This window comes from Thunnus maccoyii, chromosome 20, assembly GCF_910596095.1.
Source record: "Thunnus maccoyii chromosome 20, fThuMac1.1, whole genome shotgun sequence".
NCBI lineage: Eukaryota > Metazoa > Chordata > Actinopteri > Scombriformes > Scombridae > Thunnus > Thunnus maccoyii.
The window spans coordinates 16,932,695-16,956,267 of NC_056552.1; the positions used below are offsets into that span (position 1 = coordinate 16,932,695).

General features: G+C 40.4%; 1 protein-coding gene across 5 annotated transcripts in view; it reads left to right on the forward strand.

Annotated features, from left to right (window-relative positions):
- si:ch73-103b11.2 (early endosome antigen 1) overlaps positions 1-23,301 on the forward strand; it is a 49,845-nt gene extending 26,544 nt beyond the window's left edge. The window contains exons 6-26 of one of the 5 annotated variants that reach the window (XR_006092753.1): positions 799-852; positions 1,551-1,776; positions 1,982-2,531; positions 3,864-4,005; positions 4,121-4,237; positions 5,896-5,952; positions 6,191-6,259; positions 6,363-6,452; positions 8,744-8,853; positions 9,901-10,681; positions 10,776-10,892; positions 11,776-15,534; positions 17,465-17,612; positions 17,704-17,809; positions 18,255-18,414; positions 18,497-18,604; positions 18,688-18,774; positions 18,886-19,048; positions 19,400-19,476; positions 19,718-19,803; positions 21,888-23,301. Coding sequence is in view for 3 of the 5 variants with exons in the window: in XM_042396495.1 (XP_042252429.1) it covers positions 799-852; positions 1,551-1,776; positions 1,982-2,531; positions 3,864-4,005; positions 4,121-4,237; positions 5,896-5,952; positions 6,191-6,259; positions 6,363-6,452; positions 8,744-8,853; positions 9,901-10,681; positions 10,776-10,892; positions 11,776-15,534; positions 17,465-17,612; positions 17,704-17,809; positions 18,255-18,414; positions 18,497-18,604; positions 18,688-18,774; positions 18,886-19,048; positions 19,400-19,476; positions 21,888-21,959 (6,993 nt within the window). In the remaining 2 variants the exon portion in view is untranslated. Of the gene's footprint in view, positions 1-798; positions 853-1,550; positions 1,777-1,981; positions 2,532-3,863; positions 4,006-4,120; positions 4,238-5,895; positions 5,953-6,190; positions 6,260-6,362; positions 6,453-8,743; positions 8,854-9,900; positions 10,682-10,775; positions 10,893-11,775; positions 15,535-17,464; positions 17,613-17,703; positions 17,810-18,254; positions 18,415-18,496; positions 18,605-18,687; positions 18,775-18,885; positions 19,049-19,399; positions 19,477-19,717; positions 19,808-21,887 lie in introns of all 5 variants that reach the window. The other 4 variants (XR_006092754.1, XM_042396495.1, XM_042396498.1 and 1 more) reach the window with 4 other exon arrangements.
- The last annotated feature ends 272 nt before the right edge of the window (positions 23,302-23,573 follow it).

Here is a 23,573-nt window from a genome sequence, read left to right on the forward strand (position 1 = left end):
ACCACTGTATTTGAAAATCCCCTCGTCTAAATATCTAACAACATTCAACCATGTAGATGTTATAAAACTATAATTTTATTTCATTTCAATTAGTTACAGATTTCTGCTTTTAACGACAACACTAGTACAGAACCCAGCTGCTGCTGTAGGACAAGAATTCATCTTTTTCCTTGCATGTGTGTTGAATGAGCATACAGTAGCTTGAAATAACAGTCGACTGGTCAAGACCAAGTCATATAATTAGAATTGATAACGTGTGAGGTTGTTTATGCTTTCACTGCTTGTCTCCTGTCACTTTCTATCATTGTCTCATGGGCTGGTCGGTTGTTTTGGGATGAAGCTAGGATATGGATTGTCACAGATTGTGTTATGGCTCACATATTTTCACACTTCATTGTGTCAGCACCACCTGAGGGCTCCCCTCCCACTTTTATTGAAACGACATATGCAATGAACCTGTTGTAAATACCTGGGCACAGTAGCATATGTTTGCCTTCTGGGTAGTGCTCCTAAATTGAAACACCTGACCTTAAGTACAAAGGGAAAAGATGTACTGTATCAAGAATCAGTGATAACTATTTGTGTCTGAAAGAAGTTTGTACTTTCAGATTGTTGTGTTGGCTCTTTAGCAATAAAATGCATGCTTTTGGACTAAATGAGAATGAAACAAAACCCCCATAGTTAAAATAATACAGAAACTACTGATAAAATCATTATGAGGCTGAAGTCTACCTGTATCAATTATAAAGAGCACTACATAGCACATATTAACATTAAAGGCTTTTTGTGATTTGGCAGGGTGGAGTCACTCCAAGCCAGTGTTTTTCCACTGAAGACATGAATGGACACCCAGTGAGTTCAGCTTGGCCAAACGTTTTATCCTGCTTCACCTTTATAAAAATCCCAGGCTTATAAATCCCCGCCCTAATAGATTATATTTATTTCAACACCAATCAATCCCGGTGATGGCTGAATAAAAATGACCTGCTTTTTGCTTCTCTCTGTGACACTGAGAGAGTGAATCTTAACACAACTGCATGTTTGTGGTGATTGAAGTAGGCTGGCTGAGTTGATGTTTGAGGGCTGCTTTGCTTTGAAAATATTCTTGATGAAGATGATTTATATGATTTTTATCCTAGAAATTCTATTAGAATATGTTCCACCTCTGCAGAATGTCCTTATTCTGTTTGTTTTGTTGTCTGTATGCCAATGATACAGGTGTGTTTGCCATGAATGAACTCTTTGTTGAGCCGTCTCTTTATCCTTTTCACACACACCTCTTCTCTATTCAAAGAATTTGTAATTTTACCAATGATGAAAACAATTTTTTTTTGCTTTATCACTTAAATAAAAAAGACATGATTAGACAATGCAGCACATGTACATCAAGAAGTAATGGATTCTGAAAAAAAGTTTTACTGTTTAATGTTTAATTATTCTTTTGATCTCTTTCCTTTTTGGGTTCCTTTTTGTAGTCTCTCTGTGACCTTACCCCCCATTATGTACTTTCCTCTTCCCATCCACTCCTTCCAATCCGATCCCCTACCCAGGAGCCTGGCCCTGCCAAGGTCACAGTGACCAGCAGTAGCAGTGGAGGCAGCATCCCGTGCCTGCCCAGCAGTATCGCCAGTGCTGAGCGTGTCCCGATGAGCCGCGCCACTCTGTGGCAGGAGGAGAGCCGCTGGAGCAGGGCCACCATCCCCTGCAGCCGCAGTGCCTCCTGTCTCAGCCAGCTGAGCCGGAGCCAACCAGACTCCAGTATCACTAGTCAGGATGGTGAGGATTAGAGGGCATGCGAGTTTTTCAGCATCTTGTACATATTGAATGCTACTGTTTCACTGTTAAATTAGGAAAATTAGGTCATTTTCGGAAATGGTTAAAGGCATTGTCAGATGACACGTCCACTATTAGTTCTCTTACTCTCTCTGATGTAAATTGCCATTAGCTGTGTGTTAATTCTTGAATTTTTTTTGGACCCCAGATGGCGGCACCATGAGCACTGGACGCAAGGTACGAGTGGAGAGTGGTTACTTTTCCCTGGAGAAGGCCAAGTCGGAGCCCTCTCCACAGCCTGCACATCATTCCCAGCCACCTCAGCCGCCTCAGCATCTGCCCCTGTCCTCTTCATTATCTTCCTCCTCATTAGGAGCTCCCAGTCCCAGGTACAACTCTGAGTCAGAACCCCAAACTTCCCCTTATCAACCCTCCCAAGATCCTCTCCCCTCTCCAGGTGCCCTCATTTCCCCTAGCTACTCCACCATCAGCTCCTCCCAGAGCTCGCTGGACTCTGAACCCAGCAGTACAGCATCGGCCTGGGAGGGCCGTGTTGGGAGCACCGGTAGCGTCAGTGGTGGAGGAGGCAGAGTGGGCCGGTCTGGCAGGGAGTATGCAGCACTGTCTGATGTGCCACGGGCTCGCAGGCTGAGCTACCGCGAAGCTTTCCGTTCAGAGAAAAAGCGTCAAGAGCTGCGGGCACGCACACGCAGTCCTGGCAGAGAGGAGGTGGCTCGGCTGTTTGGGGAGGAGCGCAGGTGAGAGGACATGGATAATGGTCATGCACAGGACACAACAAAAAATACTGTGAAGAGACTTTTATGTTTGTTGTAGCTGCTTTTTGATCGATCATATCAATGCTGAACATGTATCACATAGCAGAAACATTAATCAGATTCACTTGTGACAATGATGGCGGGGAAACATGATTAATAATCATTAATGAGCCACTGGTTGTAGCCCTTGGTATAGCCTTGAAACATATATATAGCATGCTAAATAATCTATTAAGGGAAGGTCATGCATTGCTTAAAACATTCAGCATTTATTTTCTTAGCACCACCCTGTGGCTGCTGTCCTCGAGGCACTCCAGTCTCTTGAGCATCTTTTGCCATTGCTGCCTACCGCAGCTTACCAGTGGTTTGCCATTAATGATTTTGGGGATTGAAATGCATGCGTTACTTTCTTTTCTATTGGTCTCTACCTCTTGCTCTTGCTACCTTTGCTAGTTGGTTTTGTTGTTTTGATCTTTTCCAGGGGCTTCTGAACAGAGCTTCTCAGATCTAATGCTCAACCAACCCCTCCACCCCTGTCCCAATGCTGTTCCCTGCTGGTCACCGCTGATTCCTGCTTTCTATCATTTCATCTCTGCACTGCCTGGGAGCACACACACACACACACACACACACACACACACACACACACAATTTAATAGAAATACTTGGTTTACTGTGCATACACAAACATACTGATTGTTTTGGTTTTATGTACAGTATAGTTTCTCATCCTCTCTCATGCAACATACACAAACACACACACATTAACAATAAGAGCAGTGCCTTAAGGTAACGCCGCCTGTGTTGCCATTGCTGCTATTTCTGCAATTTGTTTAATCCACCATCCTAGTCATTTTCCTTTTCTTCTGAAGTTTAATCTCATCATATAACACTACTCTTTTATTCTCTGGTGTAACTCTGAATTGATCTCTTTGGGGATTCTACCTTAAGTCGCATATTGTTGTCTATTAAGAGGGGTTTTGAGTCTAGAACAATGTCCATAGTCAAACTACATAGTGAATGTGAAGGCTGTGCAATGACAGCAATGCATTCTGCAAACAACAACTGAAACTACTCCTGGACATTGATTTTTGGCTCAAATTTGCTTTCATATCATGCTATGATGCTGTTTTTATGCTATTTTGCCACCATTGAAGGACGATATACTGCATTATTGTGTTTTTTAAGAACAACCAAGTTATTTCACTACCATGTTTTTGGTATGCTGCAAGATGTCAAGAATTTATGTTAAGTGAAATATGTACTTTGTATTGAGTATGTCTTTGAAAAGAATGGTCTGTTTGTGTTTCTTAGGCGTTCTCAAGTCATCGGCCGATTTGAGGAGGGTCAACCTGTAGAGCGTATGGACACAAGCAGCTCCAATGAGCTGTCCTCCAACATCTCGCTAATCCAGAGACAAGGCCGCAGCGAGAGACGCTATCTTGCTAACAAGCATGTATGCTAGTCTCTTAATTAAATCTTAACTGAGTGTGTGTATTTACTACATGAGAGTTAGACAAGTTAACCCCACTTTGATAACAGGGAATAACTCCTAATATTTTTTGTTATAGGAAATGTCACTGGATGCAGGAAAGGACCGTTCAGTCCCTGATGTGTCCAGCTCCACTTTTGCCAACTTAAGAAGAGCCAAGTCACTGGACCGCAGAGTCACGGAGTCCTCAATGACTGTGAGTTCTGTACAGTACAGGGTCATAAACAGTGGACAAAAAAATCATTTCAAGGTCCCATAAAAATGACTTTGAGATTCACATTGATTTAAGTTTAGCATTACGACCCAAACAACCAATAAGAGCCACTAGTGCAGCAACAAGGATGTGATCCCTCACCACCTTCCCAACTGTGACAGTTGTGTTTGATAGAGTGTCAGGCCAATGCAGAAGCACTGCTGCAGGGGACTGAACCCAAGTATCTATGGTGGGGAACAGTGGCATGTCTGTAGGGTATGATTTTGACACAAGGATTCAAAAATGCATTTAGCGTATACTGTAAGAACAGTCTTTTGATAAATAACTACACTAAGGGACACAATATAAAATGAAAAAGGCAGCTTCATGGGACATTTAAATGGTGTGTTAGGTGTGTTTTTCCATCTCAAGGAATGTGTAGGGTCAAGGACAAGATATTTCACGTGAAGGACCCAACCATTTTTGTGACACGGTATCTGAAATGATTGATACGTCCTGTAGTGATGATGTTCATATATTGTTAACATTTGCAGTATGCAAGATAAAAATATAACATGAGAGACAACAAAAATAATACACACATACTGTTTGTAATGTCCACTGCTCAGGAGAACAAAAATATGCACTGGTCAGGACATAAATAACCCAAATGGAAAAAATATGTAAAAAAGTAGTTTTTCGTAGTAGTTTTTCAAATTGGTATACATAATTTCTCTTCATTCCACACTTAGGCATTACTACACTTATTTTCTTTTTGTTAACTATGAAAAAATGTGGAAATGTTTAAAGTAAAAAAAAAGTAAAAGCAGCACTCAAGCTGCTTAAAGTTGCACAGGTATCCTCCTGAGGTCCGACTCCTACCAGTCTGCTACTGATCTGAGGTCTGTTCAGAAAGTGCTGTAGGGGTGATCCAGTCAGTGTGTGGTTGTTCTCTCTGCCCAAGCTGCAGCTGCCAGAACCCCCGCCCACACACACACACACGCACACCCACACAGGGACACACCACTGCCGTCACCGCTACTGATCATTATAAATAGCCAGCCGAGAAGCAGCCGCAGTTGTGTGTATGTCCCTGGGACAGACAGAAAGAAACAGATTGTCAACATATAAAGGGAAAGCAGTTAGCCATCAGAATGACCCTCTGCCAGGCGGTGACTCCACACCTGATGAAGCTCAAGAAAAACAAGGTATTGTTGAGCGAGCAGAAGCCAGGTTTTGGACAAATGATTTACTTTAGTCTATAAACAGACCAGAGCTTGGTTTCAATGTACAGCAGTTTGTGTTTCACAGGGAAGGTTCAGCTCCCGCCACTCAGTCTCTTTAGTTGGAGTTGTGTATTGGCAGTTATACTTCTTGAGCTGAGGTGGTGACCTAAATGTAAACAAATGAACATAAATGTAACTGTGTGTGGAGAGATGTGAATTATATATTCTAATTACATCATTCATAAGTGATGAAGACTTCTGTTATATTGACAAATTAGTACAAAATGTTTGCTTCTATCCTGATTTTCTGTGTTTGCCCTTTTCTCTATTTATGTGCTTAATATTTAATTGAAAGTCACATCTAACTGATTAATTTGTAATGAGTTAATACAGTTGTATCACATGATATCACATCACTCTTTCTCGTCACTGCAGCCAGATCTGCTGAACTTCAAAAAAGGATGGATGACAAAGCTGTATGAAGATGCAATGGTAATTTGTTGTTAACAGTAAGATTAAATGATGATCTGCCTCTTTTGCTTACTGAAGTAACATCATATTTTATATATAGTATTTTATGTATAGACTATACTTGTACCAGTGTCTTAAATGTGATTATTTTCTGGTTTCTTTAAGCTTCTATGATAGTAAACTGACTATCTTTGGTTTGTGGACTGTTGGTAGGGACAAATTTTGAAGTTGCAATTAATGGTGTCTTTTTTCATCTTAGTGGAAGAAACACTGGTTTGTCCTCACAGATCAGAGTCTAAGGTACTACAAGGACTCAATAGCTGAGGAGGTAAGACTTGTCTTTAAAGGGATTGTAAGGATTTTTGATGTAAATGAATCATTTATTAACAAGGATTTTTTTTCTGTTATGTCTTTTTTTTTTTTTTCTTCAGGCTTCAGAACTGGATGGTGAGATTGACCTTTCCACATGTTATGATGTCAAAGAGTTCCCAGTCCAGAGGAATTATGGCTTTCAAATCCTGGTAAGTGTTGATTCTTCAGCATGGACAGATGGATGGTTGGCTGGTTGACTTTATGTCATAGCAAATACCAAATACATTTGATTACAGATGACTACAGGTACATAAACACAGCGGCTGTGATGAATAAGCAGAAAGACTAAAGAACGGATAAGTGGAGATATTAACTGATAGTCCTTACAAATAAGGTATGAGATGAAGGCATTAAGTGCTGTCATGTCATTGATCATTCCGCCTCATTATTCACAGTAAAGATGAACCTCATTGTCTACACAGTGTAGCTCTTCTGTCTCCCGCCGGTCTATAAACAGCCTTAGACACCATGTGGTGATACTTTAGGTATCAGGTTTTGCCATTTCTCTTTTTGAAATGATTCTTTGTCTGTCATGAAGGATGTCACTTGACTTGTCATCTCTCTGTGAAAGGCTGACCTCATAGTGGTCTAAATCTGCTACAGCTGTTACCAGCCTTGCTTTGTCTCTCTGAACCCATTTGCCCCTCATCCTGCACAATATGTTTACCTAACCTCTCGCATTCATTCAAGACTTGACCTTGTCCACATTTGTTCAATAACACTCCTGTTTTTTAAAATATTAATGTAGAGCTGCAACGATTAGTCGATCAATAGAAAATTAATCGCCAACTGTTTTGATAATTGATTCATCGTTTTGAGTCATTTTTAAGAGAAAATACTAAAATTTTCTTCTTCCACTGTCTTAAATGTGATTATTTGCTGGTTTCTTTAGGCTTCTATGATAGTAAATTGACTATCACATTGACTATGTGGATTGTGGACTATTGGTAGAGACAAATTTTGAGGTTGCATCCCGGGCTTTGGGAAACTGTGACATTTTTCACCATTTTCTTACATTTTATATACCAAACGACTCATCGATTAATTGAGAAAATAAGCAAACAGATTAATTGATAATGGAAAATTTTACTGTTAAACATTTTTCGCACTTGTTGCAAAAATATTTACAGGAAGTGTACAGTTGCTTGCGATGTAAACATCGATTTGATGTCAGTGGGGTTTTGCTCCTGCTACATTTAGATAAACTTGCAGCAGCAGCAGCTACAATGTCATTACTTTGGTTTACATCAGCTTGAGGCAGCTTCCCCGGCTATTTTGTGGAGGAAGTCAGAAATAGAGTAGTGGAGAGGATCGTTGTGTCTTTGGCTGAGAACAACATGGGTTTGGTGTCGAGAAATTAATAACTCTAGTATTTATATCTACTCTCTCTGCTCCATGTTCAGGCTGGAAGGGGCTGTTGTTCTGTCATTAGTGTAGCTGTAGTGTAGAGTTGAACACCGGTTGAAATCCTGATGCGTGGAATGAAGTACCTGGTCCTTTAAAAGCCATTACTGTGTCCTCGGAGGCTTTAACGCAGATCTGTGGTGTTTAAGAAATCACTTAAGTGCCACTAGAGGTCACTGTGATTTAAATTTATTGCACACACAAAGCTGACTTATAAAACCATTTAGTGTAGGATACCTCTCTTCAAAAGAAGATTTCTACTTATTCAACTTTGTCTGCTCAGAACAGTTTTCTAAAAGTTGATATTGTTCACAATATAGGGATAGAAGAAGGCAGTTGGCAACTAAATGTAATATTGTGTAATTATGCACATAGAAGTCTTCCCCCTGCCTTCAGCTTGTATTTAAATCCAGCTTTAGTGGTGTGAAAATCAAAACTGAAAGTAGCACATAAATGATTAAAAATGTTCGATGGAATAGATTAATGAAAGAATAAATGGTAAATCTGAAACCATTTTTCTAACTTTTTTGTTGAATAAAAATTAAAAATATGAGCTTACAGCATCACACAGACTAACTTTATGGCAGTCCTCTGAAATCTCCCATGTTTAGCAGATCTTAGGGCAGTAATCAAAAGAAGAAAAAATCTAGCATATTACAGCTAGCAGAGTGGTGTGCTGATTTGATTATACAGTAAATTGAATGTGTCTAGTCTAGTCAGTGTTAAAATTGTGGATGTGGTAACAGCCTAAAAATACACTGTTTTGCTTGCTTTATGCTCAGTGTTCGTTTGGTGTTTTAATGTTCTGCTCTCAAACAAGCATTCAAAACTGAACTAAGTGTAGATTGACAGCAAAGGAGAAGTAAGGCCAGGCATGTTTTGCCTCTTTTTCACTGTTCATTCAACCATTATTCTACTGCTGGTAAAACAGTGTAATGAGTGGCTACCTGACAACAGACGGGAACCTGTGCTTAGATTTTTATTATTATTTTTTTTGTCAAAAGGGTATTTTAATGTCATGCCTGTCTGTTTGCAGTGTAAAGATGGAGCATGCACCCTGTCAGCCATGACCTCTGGAATCCGTCGCAACTGGATTCAGGCCATCATGAAGAATGTGCGACCAACTATTGCCCCCGATGTCACCCGGTAAAATAATCAACCCTTAACCACTGGAAGATATAATAGCTGCTTTTCTCACTTATTTTATCTTAATCCCTCTCTCCTCCCCCTCATCCTCTCTTCCCTCTTTCTCTTCCTCCCTTGACCGGTATTTTCAACCTGCTTCCAGGAAAAACATCTCTCTGAAACTATCCGTTCTGAAGCCCAGGTTGGAAAGCTTGTGTGTTGAATATCTCCCCCTCCTCGAACAGTGATGTAATTGCTCAGCAATGTCAGCCCCAGCGTGTTTGTCATCCTGCCCTGTCATGTGATTGTTGAGTAATGTCTCCCTGTCAGTTGTGCCACTGTAGAGACACACACTGCAATCACATCAACAAACTAGAATAATCTACCCAACCTGTCCTAACCTGATTTTTTTTTTTTTTTTTTTTGTTAGCATTAATTTCAGTGTTTTTTAAGTTGAATATTTCCTTTCAGATGGCTCATCACATGTGATACTGAGTGACACACTTTACGCTGCCAGTGTGTCTCTTAGGAAGCTCTCTCCAATGGGAGAATGTGTGATATTTTTGGCATTTGTGCACAGACGCCTCACAGACACCTCTTTCTCATTCTTGAGCTCTGTCCCTTCTCATTTTCCCCTTACTCACACTTCCTGACACCTCAACACAACGTGATGAAAATAGATTTGTCAGTCAGGTCATTTTTAAAAAATGCTCTGCAGTTTACTGCAAACACATTCTTCACGTTAAGCCACTGTATAAATGGCATTTACATAGCAGCTAAAGGCAGACATCTGCCATAAGGCTTATGTTAGATCATGAGTGTGAAGCTTTTATCCAGTGTAATGTGTAGTGTGCCTTTTAAACGTTTTGATGTTAATGCTTTGACCTTCATGCATTCTGTTGGTTTTATCATGCACAGTCAAATGATGCTGCACTGCCAGAATGTGTGCATTCTTTGTCCTGCAAAGCTTTATGTTATAGTATTGTAGCTTGAGCTGCTGAAAATATAAAAAAGGAGCCACCCTGTATAACTTTTTAATTGTTGTGTTTCTGTTCATATCTTCTTCAGATCCCTCCCCGAGGAGAAGATAAAAGCCCAAGTGACGCTGGAGCCATGTCCACAGGGCACCCTTGACTCAAGCCCCAGTCCTGAAAGCCCCAAGACTGATGGCAACAGACAGCCAGCTGGCAACAATGCTTCCGCCCCTACCTCTGAGCCGCGAAAAAGCAGAGTTCGTGAGCGCAGACGAGAGGGCCGCTCAAAGACCTTTGACTGGTCTGAGTTCAAAGTGGAACAGACAGAAAAGCCTGTGAAGGAACGGGCAGACACAGTCGACCTCAGCTCATCGTTCTCCACAACCTCTTCCTATTGCTCTCCCTCTTCTTCCCCTTCCTCATTAGCATCCTCTCCTGTGTCTACCTCCTCCCTCCAAACATCCTCTTTATCAGGTGCTCACCCACCTTCTATGACAGAAGAAGCAGAAAAGGAAAATATTAGGAGAGGTATCCCTCCACACAGCACAACCAGTGTAACCCACATGCCAAATACTGTTACTGTTACCTTGACATCCACACTAAACACTACATCACCGGTACAGCCATCAATGCCTGAATGCCAAGAGCAAGGAAAGATGGAGGTAGATCACCCTACAGCTGTACACACTGCTAGTGAAGACAAGACGGACAAGAAAACACCAGGTGTCCAGGAAGAGATTGAGCAGCGATGGCATCAGGTAGAGACAACGCCATTAAGAGAAGAGAAGCAAGTGCCCATCACCACAGCTGTAGCAAACTCTGGTAACTCTGAGAGATTGCCCGCACATGAGCTTGCTGCACTACTAGACAAAGAGGTATGTTTCCTCAGTGTGGTCATATACATCATATTTAAGGTAGCGAAGCATCTTCTGCCATTTATACTTTTTTCTCTTTCCTTTCTCTGTTTAGTTGGGACAAAAGCAGAAGGAGCTGGACCGTCTGCAGAAGCAGAACAACCTTTTAAAAGAGCAGTTGGAAGATGCTCTCGGGAGAGAACAAAGTGCCAGAGAGGGCTATGTACTGCAGGTACCAAACTTACCATCCATCATGCAGGATTTGTCTTTTAAAATTGCACTCATTACATTGTTATCTTGAACGTTATAGAATTGTATTCGGATTTTGCAAGGTAGTATAAATGTACTGGTCAAACACATGCTGCACCATTTCTTTTAACTATACCCCACAGAGCAATGTAGATTGTATTTTTGTTATACAGTCTACTGCCTCTTGATTGTCAGATACTTTGTGTGGCTACTGTAAATTGTATGAAATCTACTAACAGGTGTGGGTGCTTATTCTCTGAAACTGATATGCATGGTTGTGGTGTTCTTAGCATGAGTTTTCACTAACTTTTGCTACGGAGTTTCACATCTCCTGGGAAAATAATTGATTTGAACTGATATACTTAAGGTAAGAAACTTGATCAAGAAGCCTTGCGCTGTGCTTTTTCCTCTCTGTTCATCTCTGCTTTGTTTGTGTGTCCTTTCCAAGCTTTAGTTCTGCATGCTTTTTGGTGTTTCAGAATTGCATATTTGAACTAATTGCTTTTTTACATTGGGCACTTTTAAGTTTATACAGTGAAATTATTACAGAGTCAGAATGGTTATTTTGTTGTATCACATCACATTTACTTCACATTTACTTTACTTTTTATTTTTAAATCACTACATTTATCACCCAATGAAGTTTTTTTTTTCGGGGTGTATTCATTCAAACTTTTCAATTTCCGAGTCACCTCTGAAAAAGCACAGTGGAAGCTTGGGGAAGAAAACCTCTTACCAAAAGAGAGATTGAAATCAAGAAAGGAGAATCTTATTTTCCTGATAACTCCCGAGATGTGGTTCTCTGTATATGGGAGGGAAAGTAAGGTGATGTCATTAATGAAACTGTCTCATCAATCTTTTTCAAGAGTGCAACACCCCCTCCCTCCTCACCGCACAGAGTGCCATGGCAACATTTGCACAAGCTGAACCAAGATTTGCAGGGCGAATTGGAGTCCCAAAAGCGAAAGCAGGATGTCGCTCACCAACAGATTCGGACGCTAAAAAGAAGCTACACCGAAGCCCAGGATGCTGTAGACCGTCATGAGGCTGATATTCAGGCTCTGCAGGCTAAACTAGCATCTGCCATGGCTGAAATCTTAGCTAGTGAACAGGCAGTGGTCCGTATGCGCAATGAGCTCAAGCTGGAACAAGAACGTTCAAAGGAACAAGAAGATGAATATGGACGCAGCGAGGTCACCTTACGAGCCCAGCTAAAGGACAGTGAAGATAGACTCCGTGAAGTAGAGGCTAGCCTCTTGGAAAGGAACCAGGCCCTTAGGCACCTGGAGCGCCAACAGGCCCTGCAGCGAGACCACCTGAGAGAGATACAGAGGCTGCAGGAAAGGCTGCAAGAGGTGACTGCTCGACTACGTGCTACGGAAGAAGGTCAAGCACTGAAGGAAGAGCGTCTGAGGAAGGAGCAGCATAGCATGCAAGAGAGTCATGAGAGGGAAAGACAAAATCTGTGCAAAAGATTAGCTGATGCTGAAACTGCACGAAAAGAGATGGAGGACAGACTATTGGAGGCTGAACAGCAGGTGGAAGCCCTGTTAAGAGGGAGGCAGGCCTCAGGAGGAAAAGAATACAGGGAGGAAATACTGAAGTTGCAAGAGGAGCTGGCCCAAAAGACTGACATGGTTGAGTCACTGAGGGAGAGTGTGCGTAGGCTAGAAGAAGAGAAAAGTCACCTCACTTGCCGCTGTCAGGAGCTTCTCAACCAGATTTCAGAGGCAGACCGCGAGGTGAACAAGCTCCGCAATCGTCTGGAGACAGAAGAGGCTGATTACTTCACCCTGGAACACTCATATGAGAGGGCTACCCAAGAGTTTCAGAAAATGAGCCAGTTCCTTAGAGAGAAAGAGGAGGAGATCCGGCAGACTAAGGAGATGTATGAGAGGCTGGTGGAACGCAAGGAAGAGGACTTGAAAGAGGCACTTGTTAAAATGACTGCACTTGGCAACAGCTTGGAGGAAACAGAACAGAAGTTGCAAGCTAAAGAGGAACTTCTTTGTCAAATGAGTCAAAGTCTCTTAGATAAGGTTGAGCCCTGTACCGCTGAAAAGGATCTGCAAGCCAAGCTTGTGGTAGCAGAGGACCGCATTGCAGAGCTAGAGCAACACCTCAATGCCCTGCAGCTGGGCTATGCTGATCTACGCATGGAAAGGCAGCAAATCCCTGGACAGAGTAAGAAGGGAAGGGTTAAAACATCAGCCTCCTTATCAGCAAACACACTTGCCTTTGACAATACATCTAAGACAGACAACTCCCTAGATGATAAGGAGTCTCAAGCTAAGAGACCAAGGATACGTTTTTCCAGTATTCAGTGCCAAAAATACAACAACTTAGAGGACCTGGATGCTAGCCACGTCAGCAGTACCTTTGTAGACACAAGACAAAAAGTTAACCAGGACGTAAATGAAGACATCCATCTAACTGATCAAAATATCTCTTCTGATATCGCATTCCCATATACTAGTGACTCAGAGAAGTTTATCTCCATTATACATGCCCTAGAAACCAAACTGCTAGCCACTGAGGAAAAGCTAAGAAACCTCACACAGAATCTAGAAGAGCAACGATCCAACCAAGCTGAAGACATGTCCAAGATTGATCTAAAGATGACAGAAAAGGAGCCCTACTCAGAGAAAGAGTTCAGTTGTGAAAGTGGGGTTCAGATTAGTGCTGCCAATAAGCATTATGCCAAGGCCCTGGTGTGCGTGGAAAATAGTCGAGAGAAAGTCAGGCTTATTCTCGGTGGCTGTCATGATACCACCGATTCACAGCTTCACTCGTTGTCAGAGATAGAAAATGAGTTGTTCAATGCATCACTGTACATCCGTCAAGGACAAAAGACCTTGGAAGAGCAATCACCAGTGGTCCCTCAAAATCAAAACCCAGAGATGCTAGATAAAGAAGCAATGTATCTCTATGCCAAAACTTTGTCTTTTGAGGCAGTAGTTTTGAACAAAATGGCTTTGTTAATACAGACCTCCAAGTCTGACCTCCTACAAGCTCTCGCTGAGATATGGGGAGACATAGAGAACATTAAAAGAAGCGAAAAAGATTGCTTGTCTATAGTTTATGCTGATGTCTTGACCAGGAAGTTGATGTTAGAGAGTGCATTTTGGAAAGACCTGGAGAAAGCTGAGACGCAGTGTGAACACTCTGATGTTGCTAAATCAAAAGAGGGCAGTGTTCCAGCGGATGCAGATGTTGACTCCACAGTTATCTTTAACACCTTCATTAAAGCAGAACTAGCTTACTCTGTTCAAAACCTTAAACTTTGCTATGAAGAGAAATTCAGGCTACTAAAAAGGGAGTTGGCTGAAGCCCGTAACAACGTATATCAAAGGGAAATGGCTTTGAAAGCGATTATTGAAGCTTCCAAAAGGCCAGATTTGAAAAATGTAATAAAAGAAGTCAAAAATAACTTTGGCTTTGGTAAACAAAAGTTAGCTGATATTCATCCCCCTGAACTTGCTCCTTACATGGAGCAGATTGAACTGCAAGAGGCTAGAGACCTTGCTGAGGAAATCATTGACAGACAATTGGCGGAAGAAATGCCCTCTTTTGGCGTTGACTCCATTGAGTCACTTCAAAATGCACATGACAATCTGGCTACTGAGCTTCAAAGACAGGCAGCAATCCTGCATAAGTATGCTCAAGAGATAGAAAGTGGTGGAAACCATCCTGAATTGGCTAAAATGATCCATGCTCTTTTAGGACACCAAACTTCACATACCTTCACAAGTACTTCTCTTTGTATGCATGAAGCCCTCATGCAGGCTCAAGTAGCTTATGTGGCATGCAGGTTACGCGCCATACATGAACAAGACTTGGGCTGGTGTAAACAGGCAGGTCAGAACATGGATGCCCTTGTCCAGCAGCATGCCCACAGTGTCAGTGCAATCCAAGAGAAATACGAAGCATCCTTACAGGAGGAGCGCCAGAACTTCACACAAACAGTTGCCACTCTCCACAATGAGAACCAAACACTAAAGAGTGAGATCAGCAAACGTGTGAACCAGCTCTCCCAGCAGCAGGAGCAGCTGACCCTCCTGGAGGAGCATTTCCAGAAGGAGAAGGAAGAGCTGAAGCAGAGGCACAAGCAAGAGCTAAGCCAGGCAGAGCAAGGGCGTGCCTCGACAGAGCTGGCCCTCATGGAGACCACAGCTGATAGCCAACGAAAGCTAGAAGTCCTGCTGGTGGACATGGACACCATGGAGGAGCAGCACAAGAGTCATGTTAGAAAACTGGAGGACCAATTTGAACAGAGGATCTGTGAGCTTCAGCATATCCACCAAGAGGAGATTGAAAAGTTGCATTCCCAGTATATGGAAAACATTCGATGTATCCAAGAGCACCAACAGAACAAAAAAGGCCTTGAGGTTTCCCACTCACCTCCCTTTGATGAGGCCACAACACCGATGGAAGAGGAGGAGCAGGGAAAGAGGGAGGATGCACAGACCATGTCAGAGGTAGATTCCATGGTGCTTCTGAAGGACAGGATCCAGGAGTTGGAGACACAGATGAACACCATGAGGGACGAACTGGAGAACAAGCACCTAGAAGGAGATGTGGCCAGCCTGAGAGAGAAATACCAGAGAGACTTTGAAAGTCTTAAGGTTTTTGCTCTTTAATTTTGTCTTAGTGAATATCTATGAGAGAGTAGTAAATAAATAGTGAAATAGCTGAATAAGTAGTTGATTTTTGTCCAATCTACTAATATTCACAGAAAATTTGGAACTGGGAAATGGTGTGATTTGAAATGATTTAACACATTTAAACCAACAACCTGGATAATCAATGTGCTTGCAAATTGTGAATGTAAATGTAGCTTTGAAGGATGTCCCGATTTTTTATTTCTTTTCTTTTTTTCCCATAAACAAGTCTCTTTTTAAAAAGTATTTTATATGTGCTGATACCAAGCCTAACATTTATTGACTCAATATCTCAGCAATATTGGATGGATTGCTAATTTTGATATTATATGTGATTATTATATGATTTTCATGGTTCCCAGATAATGAAGCTTACTGACTTTTTTGATCCTGACATTTCATATAGCACCACCAGCAGGTCAAATTGATCAATTATTATGTGAACTACAGTATATCCACATCTTTTAGATGGATTGGCTCAAAAGTGGTGTAAACATTCATAGCTTCCGGACTGTGGATCCTAATTACTAATGTTGATTTCTTGTAGCACCACTGTAAAGTTCACATGAGTGGTTTTGAGTGAAATATCTCAACAACTATTGGATGGACTTCTGTGTCAGTTGGTACAGTCATTCATGTTCCCCACAGGATGAATTGTAATAACTTTGGTGAGCAGGTGGATGGCTTTTTATCTAGCGCCATCATCAGGTCAAAAATTCAATTTGTCCAATACTTAAGTCTCAGACCAAATGCCGGGTACACATTCTACAGTACTGAATGTTAGCATTGTTATTCTGAGCATTTAGCTCAAAGTGCCACTGTGCCTAAGTACAGCCCCACAGAGTGTGGTTGTAGACTCCTAGTCCTGTAATTAAATATTTATTTTTTTATTTATTACTGCATAATATAGCTGCACAGTGCACACTTAATCCACAGTAATACTAGATTAAAAATTATCAAAGTAATTTAAATATGTTTAATATCTGATAAGCTCTACATTAACAACATCTGGCCTGTTTTACAGTTGGACTGATTTGTATGATATTTTAAATAATGTTATGTGTATTATCCATGAAATGATGAGCCAGTGTGGATTTGTTGTGGCAGTCACACATTTGTAGTCAATTGCAGTTTTCAACCAACAGCAGGAGAAACATTGTGCGCCTGATTGTTGCTGAAATCCAAAAAATGTTTTGGAGTTTAGCTTTTATTATGTCGCCTGCTGACACAGACTGACAGATCATTAATGCAAACTGCTGCTTGCTGTGTGCTCTGTTATTTACTTACTCATAACACTGTGGGTTAGCAGATGTTTCAGTGTTTAAACTGAGCTCAATACAGTATTTATGACTGATTGGGTATCCAGAGCAAACACAAGCTTGAAAAGGAATCAGGATTTATATAGTCAATACAGAGTCATGAAAAAATGCTGATCCTGTGGATCAGTTCGGGACATCCTAGAAGTTTTTTACATAACGAAGCAAAGCAATCCGGAGCAGGTTGTAATCATTTAAGTACATCCAAAAAGTATAAAATTATAACTGTACTCAACTAAAATGTGTCACTTTTTCTCCAACATTGCCTTTTTATTTGGGCATCAGTAGATATACCATTTCCTACATTCAGTAACAGAATGAAGTACACTTTATTACTGACAATAGTGCTGCCTTGCTGGTATAGAATTTCACTGCTTTAACTCGCTCTCTTACTAACATAGCTGGGCTTCAGATCATTAAAAGCTTGCATGGCTTCTCTCAGTGATCTTGCATGACACCATTTAGTGTAGTCTGATATTAGTAGATATTGTACTGAATTTAGAGTCACAAAATAGAAATCCTGGCAATGAGTACAGAATATTTTGTGACGACTCAGTGTTGACCCTTTCTTTCTCTAGGCCACGTGTGAACGTGGCTTTGCAGCAATGGAAGAAACACACCAGAAGTTGATTGAAGACCTCCAGAGGCAGCATCAGAGGGAGATTTCCAAACTTATGGAAGAGCGAGAGAGACTACTGGCTGAGGAGACTGCCGCCACAATTGCTGGTAAAGAAACTGTTTGTATTGCCACCCCCTAATTTCTCTAGTTTAAACTAGACCAGCATAATTAAATATGTGTGATCTACCTTTGATCCAGCTATTGAAGCGATGAAGAACGCACACAAAGAGGAACTGGAGAAGACCCAGCGCTCCCAGCTGAGTGGACTGAACTCTGACATTGATGAACTTCGATTACAATATGAGTATGTTTTTTTTTTTTTTTTTTTAACAACACCAAGACTGTTTAACTTGACACTTTACATGTTCATTTGACTTTTCCTTGATCTGAAAAAAAATGTAAAAGATCTTAGCATGCAGAGGTAAAGCTTTAAAGTCTAACCTAAAACACTACATAGGTTTAAACTATGAGCCCTGATGTTGTGAAATGTTTGTTAAATGTTAATATGTATGGCTTAGATGAATGCCCAAATAGTCGTCTATACAGTTTGTTAACTCTGTGTTGCAAATGTAAAAAAGAGCCACCAAAAAGTTTGTTCATGGCTCATAAGCTGGAGGAACTTATTAAATAACTTTTGGGAAAGTCTCCATCACATGATGCAACGGTCCAATCTCATCTAGGGATTAAAACCTTTAATGCATTTGATAGATGAGAATTCAAGTTGATCTAATGATGATCCAACTGTCTAGGGAGGAGCTTCAGTCCATCCAGAGGGAACTGGAGGTGTTGTCAGAGCAGTACTCACAGAAATGTCTGGAGAACGCTCACCTGGCCCAGGCTCTGGAGGCCGAGAGGCAGGCCCTCAGGCAGTGTCAGAGAGAGAACCAGGAGCTGAACGCTCACAACCAGGTCAGAATCCACATACATGCACGCGTACATGCAAACACATTTCTGTCCACAGGTACAAAAATAACTTCATTCTTCCCAACAGGAATTAAATAATCGGCTGACTACAGAGATCACTCGGATGCGCTCTTGTTTCAGCGGTGAAACAGCATTGTCACCACTTACCCACGGCAAAGATGTGTATGAACTGGAGGTATGTGTAAACAGAGGCACATGTGCACACACACACTAACGATTTGCTGTTAAATCTTATGAGTGTTTCTCTCCATCTTGTAGGTGCTGCTTCGAATTAAGGAGTCAGAGATCCAGTACCTTAAGCAGGAAATCCACTCTTTGAAAGACGAACTGCAGTCTGCTTTAAGGGTAAGCAAAGTCAATATTAATGTACTGCAAATAATTCTTAGAAGGCATGTATTTCTTCGTTTCCCTTATCTAAATTACAAAAACTGTATCAATTATTTCTCATTACAACAGGACAAGAAATATGCTACAGACAAATATAAAGACATCTATACAGAGCTCAGCATTGTGAAAGCAAAGGCTGACTGCGACATCAGCAAACTGAAAGAGAAGCTGCTTATCGCCACAGAAGCGTTGGGCGAGAGGACTGTCGATGGAACAGTTACATCTGGATACGGTAAACAGAGAAAGTTGATGTTTTCTTATCATGTAAACCCTACTTGGATTTAATTAACCAAATGTTATTTAAATTTCAGTAATGCGACCATTCAGGATAAAGTGTCTTGTGTGTTATGTAGCTGCATTTGAATATTTCAACAGTGGGGAAATGTCATGCAAATACAGTATACTGTTTACTGGATTACAAAAGTTATAACAATGGTCACTTGTGTGTTGTGTTGCAACTATGTTTCAGTATAATCAGTGTAGCTTTTAGTTGGGATATGTATCTGTTCAAGTGATCTTATGATGCTAGTATGCCACTTAAGGTTCATGATAATGATGACATACTTTCGTTGTGTGTTTTTAGACATAATGAAATCAAAAAGTAATCCAGATTTCTTGAAAAAAGAACAATCCAAGCAATCAAGAGGAGTAAGGTCAAAGGTGAGTGTCGAATTCATTGTTTTTTTTCTTTCCATAATTGCAGGAATTTAGTCTCACATTCAAAAATAAACATGGAATTTCAGTTTGCTGTGTGATGTGACATTTCCAGCTTTTGTCGCGCTGACTTTATCATTGTTGCAACTCATCAACCATGTAGAAATGTGTCGAGTCGGTTGGTCAGTAAGTTTTATTGAAAGTCTCTTGTCCTGTAAGTTTGTCAACTGTCTGTTTTGTCCATCAGTCTATCACTGAACAGGTCTCATGGGATAGCTGACACTCCCATTGTGGGGTGATCCCCCCTCCCCAATCCCCGCCCCAAGATGTGCTGTAGGTATAGCATGATGTAGAGCAAAGCATGCTCGTTCTTGCATGATGTCCCCTCCCCCTCTCCCCACAACCTTTCCTTTTGTCCCAACCTGCACCACCAAGAGCTGATTTTAGTGTCCACCCCTCGGTTAAATATTACAGGAGTGAGCATTAACAGTTCTTAGAGGAGATGGTTTGCAAATTTATAGTTTTAGAATTACAACATCTTGCAAAAATCCTACTCGTTACAAACTTCGCCCAAACTATAAGCTGGAAAATGTTGGCAACACCTAATGAAACAATGTTTTCTCAATATAGACCTAGTTGAGCAGTGGGCCCATTCATATTTACTGTCACACAGGCTTTGCTCCAGATTTAGGGTCTTTCCCAATACCCACAATCATGGTGTTTGAGAGCAGTCAAGTACCTACTTTGTGTGTCAAAGACATGTAATATATAAATGTGTTTTGAATGGTTTCATTCTAATAAAAATCTATAGGAAAGGAATTGCCAGAATATTGATAAAAGAACTTATAATATGATATTTATGTTGACAATATAAAATATTATTTGTATCAGTCTCAACAAAGAGTTTTGATATTTAATAACCATCTATGGAGGTTCTTCCATAATTTCATAGTGTTTTGATGTGGATATTCACGTTGCAACATGTCATACATCACTCTATTCTGTCATTTCTATTTATTCATGCTTGCTTATTAATTTCAGCTCTAAAACCAGCTTATAATCAATTACTACCAACAACCGAATTGTTGTGGTGCAGTAGACCATGCTGAATTGTGGGATAAACTTAACTCTAAGTACTGCTTCAAAGCAGTATTAGGAGAAGTGTGGATCAATTGTATTGAGTGTTGGCACTCTTCAGATGTAGGAAATCCCTGGCAGCTTGTGAAACGCACACTTCAGTGCTCAAAACCACAAGTGTTGTGTGGAGGAAAAAAAAATATTAGAAGTATACTGTTGGAGAAATTACTATGTTGTTGTATTAATATTTTGATGATTGTTAATCCAGTGTAGAAGTGTGTTCAACTGATCAGTTTTGTCTTTCAAGAACATGATGGACTCTGTCTAATGACCTTTTATATGTTGTAATCCCATTGTTCTGTTTTTAAGAAAGATGTCTTGCCAGGATGCCTCGTACCATGTCTGTGCAGGCAAATTAATGTCTAGTCTGTTGGGAAAGAAGAAATAGAAAAGGTTATCTGACGTTCATGATACATGATGACCCTGATTCTAAAGAAGTGATGGTCAGATAAGGGGAACTAAATGCAAGAACTGGAAGTTGTATAAGACAGACATGACACCAAATATTGAGTTGGTATTGATTATCTTACAGGAAGCAGACAGAGAAGTGTGACTGCACATGAGGTGTTTGTGTTGACAGTTGTGTTGGGTGGAGGCTGAAAGTATAAAGTGTCTTTGTGAGCTGTTCATGGGAGCCTGTATGCATACACTTTAGTGATTTATTAAAGGCAGTTGGACTACAGGAAAAATACTGTGTCTCTGGTATTTAATTACCTTTTTTACCTAACTAGACAGGCAGACATTTCAGCTGCAACAACAGTTGGTATTGGGACAGACCCTGACCACGAGCTGACAGGCACAACATATCTTGTGTGCAGTAGGAGTTTAGTGTTGAGTGTTGTGTCAGTTGATAATATTAAAGAGCTCAGATGATGATATTAAAGAATGAAAGCTGTCTTTTCTTATGCAACACATCTCATCTGTTCCTACATCGTTTTGTTCTGTTAATGTAAAAATCTATTACTGTTAATTGTTGTCCTTTGTCTGTTGTTGTCTGTTTGTGAGTCTTCACATTTTTTAATTGTTGTTCGTTATTGTTCACACTAAGCAGTTACTCTGGTGTGGTTAAGTTGCATGATATTCCAGCCTAACCACGTTTTCCTGTATGTCTTATATTTTGACCTGAATTGAAGTACTGAATGTTGTCAAGTGAAGAAAAAAGTCTGGGATGGACTATACTGAGAGTTTTTGTGGTGCGTTTGTGTGTGTTTTTTTGTTGTTTTTAATGCCCCTCTCTACACGCACATATCCCTTATCTTCTGTTTTCTTTCCTTTAACAGAGCCTGAAAGAGGGACTAACTGTGCAGGAGCGCATGAAGCTTTTTGAGGCGAAAGATTCCAAAAAGATTTAAATCTCAAGAATCCGAAGTTCTCTTTCCTGGCCTTGGTTTTTTGGTCAGATTGCCACGGCTGTGTCAGCAGCAGCTGATGACTCTCATAGGAAATGGGGAAAAAAAGGTATCAAGGTCAATTCTAAACCTGGACCTGCTGCTTCCATGCCTCTGATAAGTTGTCATGTTTTTATTTCATATTCTTTTTAATTCATGGAAAAAAAAAAAAGTTTTACTGAATGAATCATGTCTAGGTTTCTTTTAAAAAAACATTAGGTATATAATCTGTCCAAGCTGGAGATCTGTCAAATAAGCTGTGAGAGGGATACATGACAGCATTTTTTTTTTATTGATCCTCCAAAACGCCAAAACAGACAGCAATACACAGTATGAATAATATATATTTCCCAATATGAATTAAGTATCTGCTGTATTTTATTATTGTTACAATTTCTATATCTAATAGTTTTTAATGTGTTTAATGTTGCACCTGTTCTGTTGTACATAACTACTGGATATATGTAAGAGTATGGTTTGCTATTGATTGTTGGGGCATCTGCTGTATTATAACTATGGTTTGATTGATAGTGGAAAACAATGTGATGCTTAACTTGCTTATGTATGAGAGTTTTATAAAGTGGAGTGTCTGTGTGTGAAGGGGGGAAAGGGGGGTGGGATTGCACTTATCACTTGACTACTTGAGGAAGCTTTTTTTTTTTTTTTCTTGTCTCAAATTGGTGTAGTGACTTCAAGTCGATTATTGCAGTGCAACCAAACATCATGACTTCTGTCAAATTTAGTGAACAGCCGTGACTTGTAAGTGATACTGGATTTTTTTTTTTTAAAAGTTTATTAAAACCTGAATTTGTGTTTGCTCAGTTTTGACTTGATGTGTGAGAGTATCATCTCATAAAAACTATTTAGGACTTTGCATGACTGTACAGTATAATTTGAATTGCAGAATGATCATGTTGCCTCATTTTCCTACTTTATGCTTTAGTGTGGAACTCTTAACACTAATAAGCTTTGCTTTGCAAGTCCTACTGTTTAGGTGTTGAGATTGAATTGTTTTACTGTAAGCGGCAGTCTTGAAGCACTTGGCCCAATCCCTCGACCTCTCACTGAAATCTAGTCGTGCCTCAACTGAGTGAAGAATATAAACATCCATGAAACCTGTGCAGCTATGGAAACACACTGTATAGTATTCAAACCACGCCTTGTATATACGTATGCCACACGGAAAACTTCTGTGTTTTGTTTTAAACTTGTACCTTGCTCACTAGCTCTATATGGAATATATATGAATATTTTTTATTTTCATTTGAATGTATAACGTCAAATAAATGAAGTGTTTGGAAATGTTGGAGCAGTATCCCCTTTTTTCCCCTCAAACATCCCTGTGTTGGCTAACTGTGGTGTCCTGAAATAAAGGAAATCCTTGCAAGATTGCAGTAAACATCTATGGTGATAATGGCCGCCAATATCAGAAAGTAGAAAGGAGCGTTTTTGGTTTTGTCTATCAGTCAGTGTAACAGCAGGAGCAAGACAGATCCCTAAGAAATGAAACATACTCGTGTAGTTAACTTTCTATCAAGTTCAGTTTATTATATATTAAGTCATCAATGGTGGAAAAAA